The following is a 9050-nucleotide window of genomic DNA, read 5'->3' on the forward strand; positions in this document are numbered from 1 at the left end:
AGGGCTTCAGTGTCATGCTGAACATGGGTGTGAGTCATGCTCTAATGTAGTCTGGAACAAGTAGACAGAGGCTTCAGTGTGTGAGGCTTTAAGCACACACACAGGCAAATACACTGCCAAACATTGTGGTGACTTACAGGGTTTGCATATGCTTTGCATGCCCATGAGATTGGTGATCTTAGGGAATTTTGGCGAGACAGTGAGAGCATTCTAACCTTGGCATTGTACAGCAAATCGAAACACACTCACTGTCTTTTTTGGCTCTTTTTTGTGCTTTCTGTCAGTGCTTTCTTTCACTCATACTATTTCTGCTTGATTACCACTCAGAGTGAAGTGCACACAAGTGAAGTGCTTGCTGGGAAGTTATCTAAAGTACATACCTACTTTATCAACATTTATGTCTATGCTTGTTTTAAAATCTACACTGGGGATTGGTTGTCTAAATTATTTTCTTTAAGTAACCATGGCACTTTCAGCATCTCTCTCATTTCTTACTTAATCCAGACCCACTTTCTGTTTCAGATGATAAAGACGGTATTGAGAAAAATATCATTCAGAAATTGGTATTGAAAGGTTTCAGTATTGGTAAAGTTTTGAACAACATTCAGCCCTATTAGTATCTATACAAAGTATGGCCACACTTTATTCTTCAGTATCACTGCATTGCATAGATAGTCATCGCTGCCACACAAAAACCTTGTATCACCAAAACTGCAACTTTACAGGGGAAGGAAGAAATCTTAAAGTTTAACAATCTAGAGGTTAATTTGTAGCATTTCTATTGGATATTCATCTGGACATTTTGACACAATGTAACGTTCCATTTACCTTGGAAATCGGATGTTGGAGCTGGGAATGGCCTCACACCCGAGCTGACTGTGTTCCAGTTATACATTCCAGATAACTGTACACTATTTCAACACATTTCCAAAAAAAACAGTTAGCTAAAGACTTTGGAGTTTATCACAACTGGTTTGATGATTCTTTGTCAGGCAAATCTAACCAAAGTATGACCTACTTCTTATGCCTCAGGTTATCACTGTTAGTATTGTTAGTGATACTAGTTGATAACAACTTATACAGAATTTTGAATCTAACCATTATGGCAACATGTCCACACACAGAAGTTGGACAATACTGTGTGCACAACTGATTTAATGAGACAAATAGGTAGAAGTGCTAATAAACAATATAATATTGCTGCTTTTATTACTGTTGATGAGCAGTGTGGCCATCTTGGATTTTAAACTCGGGGTTAGTGAGGCTCTCCCTGTAGGATATCCCACTTGTGGGGGTGTTGGAATTTGTAAAATCCAACATCCCTTTTCAAATGCATAAATAACAATTGCCAGATTTGTCAAAATGTGAAAAACAATAGAGAAAAGCAAAAATAGAGATACAAGGATGTTTTGCTAGCAAAGCAATGCACCTTTGTGTCATACAATACCAGAAACCGCATAAGCAAATGTATTTGCGGTTATGTGTAATGAATAGGCATGCAGTTTGCACAATGCTTATTAGCTTCAGGGGGAAACTGAAGGAGACATTGTTTTTATTGGCCAAACCATTGCTTTAAGTTCAGTATGTGTGTCTCAGAGCTCTGCGGGCAGATGGAGTGTGTCAGTCTGTGCTGTATGGTCTTCCCCTGATCATCAGACCTACAACCTGCTGGCGGCTGGACTGGGACGAGATGGAAAGCAACCACCAGGCCTTCCATGCTCTCTGCCACACCCTCAGAGTCAGTTTAGAAAGTGTGTCTGTGTGAAAAGAGGATAAACATTCGTATTTGTGATGTAGGGTCTGATGACCACAAAAGATGCAACATTTTCAACTATTATTAAGGGAATTTTCACATCTTCAGGAATGTTCACAAACACATTTGCCTATGTGCCTTATGTTGCCTTGAGGTGATGGGTGTGCTTGTGTGTCTAGACCCGTGACTGGTTTCTCTTGGTGCGTTCAGAACCAGAGTTTGGTTCTGGGTCTCGTGTGTTTTCGTACTACGTCCTCCAGTCGTCCCCCTCCCTCTCTCTGTTACTCAAACCTGTTGTCACACGTGAGCTGATGCTACCCTGCAATTTGCCCTTCCCAAACGAGGATCCATCACTCAACGCACTCACCATGGTGGAGGTACTCACTCACAGTCTCTCATTCTGACATGCACATGGACATCTAGAAATATTTTTTAATGCAATGGGTTCAGTGGTTTCCATTAGTTCAGCTTTTATGCAATGGTTGATCTGTAGATAAAATATCTATGATTCTGCCTGTGGTGCAATTACACACGTCCTTTACAAAAAGTTGAGGTTGCTTTATTGCTTGTTGCTGTGTATTACTTAATCATGGCGTTCACTGCTGTAGCTACTCAGAAATTACTGTATTTTTCAGTTTCACCTTCTGACTGACTCATATGTGTAATTTCCTTGCATCATAGAAGGCCTTGGACATTAGGTGATTTACTGGTGATTTTCGTGTCATGTTATACACTGTATGTCCAAATGTTTGTGGACACTCCTTCTAATGAATGCATACTTTAAATTGTACCCATTGCTGACACAGATGTAAAAAAATGCATATACACAGCTCTCCTAGTCCCTGTAGAACAGGAGCAGTCCCAAAACGTCTGCATAGTGTATGTGATATTATTAACATGTACACACACAGATTTGTATTCACATACATATTTGTATACAAACACTATAGGGCACCAAAGAAGCAACACTGTTATCTCTCTGACATATGGCTGCGCTGTCACAATCATCACATTTTGGGGAGACATTTTTACAAATGTTTATAAATGTAGTCATCTAAACATTCAGGTTCCTGGTAATCTCTCTACATCACAGTATCTGATCTGCTATATTTGGAGCCCCTATTTACAAAATCATGCCCAGGTGATGGTGGTGATGGCAATGATACAACACTATATAAATCAAACCTGATTTTTTTAAATATCATTTATTCATCAGTTTCACTGTATGTGTGTGTCTCAGAGGTGTCTGGAACAGCTAGAGGAGGAGCCTGTATTTAACCCTCTGTGTCTGCACTCCAATCTCTACCCGCAGCTGAGGATGAAAGGCCTGCTCTCTCGGCCCTATGCATCTCATGCTGAGAGCCAGGGCCGAAACCAGCGCAGGGACATCCATCGTCCAGCAGAGGGCTCCACACCACGGCAGGTTAGAGATTGTACAGCAGTCATCCTTTGATACATTTTTACTGGGGTTGAGAACCACCTCACTAGGGTATAAACTACAGAGAGGACTCAGACGTTTAACCCCCTTAAACATTTTTTGTAATGGTTTAAATAGAAGCATTTCAGCATCTATCTCTGGTATCAGGATAGAGGAAGGTGTTACAGGCACCATTGTCAAACTTTGTATGAGGATTAGTCACCATAACCTAATTAGATAACAAGCTATCAAGACACTTGGGTCATTTAAATAGTGCCAGCGTTTTGTGGAGCACTGGATTTGCTTATCAGCGTAAATGTAGTCAACCCACGCTTAAAAATGGAAATAGGTTAAGCTATGTATTTTTGAAGGCCAGTACAAAGATCTTGACTACGAAGAAGCTCTGTGTGGGTGTGTTTGACAGAATGAAAAAAGGGTAGAAAAAGGAGACATCATAAGATCACTGACCAAGCACTGATCCAATATATAAACACCCACACATGGTGAGAGACAAAAGTGAAGAATGAAGAAGTCTGGAGGGATAAACATGAAACTGTCCACAGCTGTGTGAAATACTAATAGCTGCCCGTCATCTAACCGCACAGTCACACACTTTTTTGAGATACCTTTTTGAGTGTGTACACACACACAAACAAATACTGTCACACAGCAACATGGACTTACAGTTCTGCATTCTGTCTGAGAGATGTGTAATTTACCGAGTCTGGGTCTTGCCTGAAACTGTTTCGCAAACAGCGTGTGAGAAAGAACCGGATGCAGTATTACAAACGAGTAGGCTATTACTGTAATTTATTAAACGCTGTTTATTGATTGTTTATTTGCCAGGAAATAAAATAAAATAAATAAATAAATACAAATAAATCTAAAGTTATGAATTTAATTATCTGTTGGTGTGTCAACATTCAATGCCTAGTTCAGCATACCAATTCTTTATTAATATATACCTTATTGAGCTCAGTCAAGTGTGCTCCCAGCAAGCATGCTCATGTGGGGCTCACATGGGCGGAACGTGGGCTAGGCGGATTCCAGATGTGCTCCGAGTGGGTTTTTACTGTGTTGTTACTGGGTTTTACCAAAACCAAAATGCACACTTACAGCTCAGATAAACTGTATTAAACTATTTTCTTAGCTGCCCCTGAAAAGGTTTGACCCCCTAGTTTTACACTTGCTCTCTATAACTTCAGCAGGGATGTGTGAGAGCCACCGTGGCCCCTCTTGCCTCTGCTCCTACGGGCAAAATGTCTCGCCCCCCTCTGACCCTGAGCCACTCCAGTGCTTCAGCCCCCTCCCTCTGCCGACAATGACGAGGAAAGCGCCCTGCTGATGATGACGCGAAAGTGAGAAAGCAAGAGCGTTACACTACTAAATCTGGTGGTAACCAACATGCAAAACCGTTTCACCTGAATGGAAACGTTTTTGGTTAGGCTGTTTTTGGTTTACACAGACTAAACTGGCCTACAAAAGCATAGACTGATAAACCACACTGTACCCCTGAGACAACATTATCAATTTATTTACAGTTCGGAAACTACAATAGTTTTTTTTCTTCCATGTGCAAGTTAGCTGTGTGCCATATATTTGGTACTATCTCAGACTACAACAGAAAGCATCACATCTGTAAAACATTTGCACGTTTCACAAATTTAGTTGTGTACTGTATCAAAGAGGTTGGCTAAGCAGATGGAACGCATGTAAAAAAAAAAAAAAAAAACATATAGTCACGTTAACAACTTCAGTATTACTTCGGTACATCAGAAAGAAAGCCTGTAAATCATTTAAAGTAATCCCTAAACAGCACCACAGCCTTAAGTTCAATTCATTAGTCTCTGTAAGCTTCTCAAGTTTATTGTTGGTCAGTGCAACAGGGCAGCCTTACAATGGAGCACACACCAACTGTTTATATCTCCCCACAGCTGTAAGGCATTACTGAGCAGATAAAACACCTCATTCTTTCCCAAAAGACTCCGCATTAGACGCTGTTAACTTAATGTCCATATTTCAGATGGCCAGAAGACATAAACCAAAGCTGTTTTGTTTTTTTCATAAACGCCTACAATAAGCAGCAGTTCTCACAGCGCTTAATTAGGACGTTTTCGCATTCAGTACTTTACTACTGCCCTATTTTCTTTAACAATGACTTGACCACAAGTTGGAATTTCTCAAAGCTCCAAACAATTTAAGGACAAAAAATTACAAAAGCTGATTTGGAGAGAAAGAGAGTGAGCTAGAGAAACAGTACAAGAGAGTGTACAGCTCTTTTCAGGGTACTGTTCTAACTGAAAGAGTCTATCTGCAAAGTGTTAGGGTGGATCGGAGTGTGCTAGAAAAAAAAAAGCTCATGAAGAGGCAAAGGCATTGCATTGCAAGTCTGTACAACAGGCCTCAAAGAAACACACTGTACTCAGCTGATGAGAAATTCAGAACAAGGCCTCAATGAGAGAGAGAGAGAGCGCGCGAAGGAGAAAGAGAGAGTGCTCTGTTTAGTCCCAAGGCAATAAGGCCTGGCTTTGGAGGCGTTGTTACACTGCTTAGGGCATAGATGTGGAGGGGAAAGAGTTCGGAAACTGAGCTAAGGTCAGGGCCATGGTGTTACTCAATGGCGCTCTATGACCAAGACCCATTAGAGTTGCTTCATTAAAGATTTCCGCCATTCCGCCCACCTAGCACTGCCTACGCCATGCCATTATGACATCATTTTGGTGTTCGATATTATGCAAACTCAACCAAAATCAGACCACGGTCTATAGGCAGGAAGTTTCTACGTCAATGGCATTTTTTTGTGTTGGCTTTGTCGTATTTCAGTAGTTCTCAGTTTTGTCTTCTTGTTTTATACATATATAGTTTGAAAGAAGTCTTGAAGCATTTTTCCAATTACATTACGGTTTCTCTGTGTTTCTGTGAAAGCTCTGCCTAAAATGTGTTCACACCTCCATCTAGCTAATGGCCCAGGCATGTGTTCTCGTCTGGGCCAGACAGGCTGTTGGACTGTAACGTCTGTGCAGTCAAACTCAACAACAGCCTTATTCCCATAGAAGTCATTCTACAAATCGGCTGAAATCTCCCAGAGAACGAGACAATGGGCCTGGGCGTAGTCTGTAGGGACAACAGCAGTGCAGACGAGCTTTATTCCAGAAACCTGTTGCATTACAACAAACAGCCTTCCTCTTACTCCAGTGAAGAAAGCAGCTTGTTATAATATGTACTGCTCTGTATGTTTTCATTTATGCCACAGTGAGAATATTAATGCCATGCTTTTACAGCGTCATTTAAATGTGTTTATGCTGTTAATTGTAATGGAAAAATTTACTCCTGTGAAAATGTTTATTTGAGATGATTAAAGGAGATTAGCTTAGTTCATCTCTGTGGAACTTTGTCATCTTGTGTGAAAAACAAGTCAGAATCTGGCAGGAACCAGAAGGACTGATGCGGTTTCCATAAATAGAAATTAAACAATTCGATTTTGGCTATAGCATTGGTTTTCATGAAATACATTTTCCATCTTTCCACAAGTTTTTACATAAGAATTATCTTGACTGTTTAATACAGTGTTATATATATATATATATTCACTTAGTTGTACGTATTTGGCATTTGCAATCGCATGCTATGGTCAGTGACTGTCTACATCCAGCCAGTGGCTGTGCATTATAGCACATAAGGCATTCTCTATTTATAAGCAGGTCGTTATGTGCATCAGTCTGACCTTGGTTAGCTCAAATGAAATCCACTCCAAATGCAGTTTAATATGTAATAGCCAGAATATTTTTATGGCAAGAAGCATTTTCAGGTAACAGCTGTACTTCTGCTCTGCTATTCAGAGAGTGACACAGTTCTGTTTTCCCCCTCTTATCCAAGCATAGAGAAGGGGGGTGAAGGGGGGGTTGGAATAAAAACAGAAACGGAACATTCTAGAAAAGGGGAAGTAGAGCGCGATGAGAAATACATCCCAAGTGCAATCCTTTTCATAGGCCACAAAATGTCAAAACCGAAACCTCAGAAAACTGTTACTAATTAAATTAACACTATTTAAAACTTTAGTGGTTAAGTATGGCTTATTTTCCAGCTGCTTTTGAGTTCTGCAGAAATATCTGTAACTGTAATTATAATGCATTGAGTGGCATGTGACATCTGATTGGGGTCAGCCTTTACCAAACATTCCTAAAACCACCTCCACTCTGTTTACCAGTAAAAAGGAAATTAGAAGCTCTTCTACAAATACAAATCATTAAAAGCTGGAGCTGAGGAGAATATGTTCACCACTACAGAATATAAGACAGTGGCTGTAAAATAAGATCATATCAGCATATATTTTGCAAACAAATGGCTCTGTATTAATTATATGGAGTGTTCCTCTGATGCCAAATGCTTTCCTCTCAACAAACTCTGTTTGTTGCTATGTTTCTTTGGTATGTGTACTTTCTTATGTATTGTTTAAGTCTGCACATGTTACTTGAGGACTATTTGATTACTATAAATACTGGCAGTTGTCAAAATTTGATGATGGGCAAATAGGAATGCTTCAAAATCACTTGGAATTTCTTGATTATACTGGCTTCCATTGAAAGATAGCATATTTCTCCTTCTGTAAAGTTGGTATTTTGGAGATTTCACATGTGAGACTCTTTTCTCCAATGAAAGTTGTCTGACTCATATGAATAGCTGATATCAGCATGATTCCAGTGGTTTGATGGAACAGACTCAAGTTACAATTTGCATACATGTCACAATCTAGTCCATAACAAATCATTTTACAGGACAAAAGTTGCTTCGACTTTGGCTGCTATGACTATGACTGGAAGTAAAAATTAATCCATTCATCGCCACTGCCCCCAACAAAAAGCCAGTTGCAAATGTGAACTGGATACCCTCTCCATTTTATCAGCCGCTGCATAATCATAAAACAAAGATCTAGTTCAAAGTGTAGCTTTACATCACGAAATGAAAACTTGATTTCAAACAGTCAACAACAGTTTAAAGGTCAGGAAGTATGAGAGGTTAGTGTCAGATGAAAAGTCGAAACACTTCCTCATTACACCGAGGCCACAGTATAATGACTGCTGTATATTTGAATTGTGCCCGAAGAAAGACGCTGAAGAAGAAATCATAGGTCATGAAGGATTTAGCCCATATGTGTTGTGTACTGACAGTCTCACAAAAGGTTACTACGGTGTCAGAATTTCTGCATGGGAACATTTAGAGCAGCATGATGCATGAGCGAGTTAGAAATGAATGCAGACTGAATTCAGGGGAGCAGTACCGTCCTTTCACCGAAGTCCTTGGGCCAAAATGTTTTTGTCATCTTTTTCCAAAGAAAAACATTGGTGTGAAGGACACGGCACCGTCTGCTTTTTAGCTTAAGAAAACTCCAGATTGAAAAAAAAGTGAGGCACAATGTGATGAATAGATCAGATTCTGGCAGGCCAGGAGGGTGGCCAGTTAAGAAAAAAAATCCTTCAGACAGTGGAAGAAAAGAGTGAGGGCGGGGGAGAATGAAAGGAAAAGAGTGAAGGGGTGAATGAGAGAGAAAACAGGACAAGGAACAGCCTGTACCTTCAAATAGAGCCAGGCAGATGCGGATTAATTTAGCCAACATTCAAACCACACTTGAAGTAAGGCCTTATTTTAATGCGGCTGGTTAATATTCACTAGGCATCAGGCAGTGTTTTATCTGTTCTGGCATCCCTCAGCAGTCATTTAGCAGAGGGAAAGTAAATGGAGTGAATTACTGACAGTGAAAGAGGAAAAGAGCATTCAAGGTGATTTCATGCCCTCCTTCCCGACTTGCAAGACAACACCACAAACAGATTCAAGGAACTTAGATTTTCCTGGAAGCGGAAAACGTACTTCCAAAAATTCATA

At 40.1% G+C, this 9050-nt stretch overlaps 1 protein-coding gene across 1 annotated transcript in view; it reads left to right on the top strand.

Annotated features, from left to right (window-relative positions):
• The window catches only part of m1ap (meiosis 1 associated protein), a 72456-nt gene extending 65913 nt beyond the window's left edge, over positions 1-6543 (top strand). The window contains exons 8-11 of the mRNA XM_072687571.1: positions 1597-1738; positions 1933-2130; positions 3066-3176; positions 4376-6543. Coding sequence (XP_072543672.1) covers positions 1597-1738; positions 1933-2130; positions 3066-3176; positions 4376-4495 — 571 coding nt within the window. The 3' untranslated portion in view covers positions 4496-6543. The remainder of the gene's footprint in view (positions 1-1596; positions 1739-1932; positions 2131-3065; positions 3177-4375) is intronic.
• Positions 6544-9050: the final 2507 nt, after the last annotated feature.

The sequence above is a fragment of the Salminus brasiliensis genome, chromosome 9 (assembly GCF_030463535.1).
Source record: "Salminus brasiliensis chromosome 9, fSalBra1.hap2, whole genome shotgun sequence".
Taxonomy (NCBI): Eukaryota; Metazoa; Chordata; class Actinopteri; order Characiformes; family Bryconidae; genus Salminus; species Salminus brasiliensis.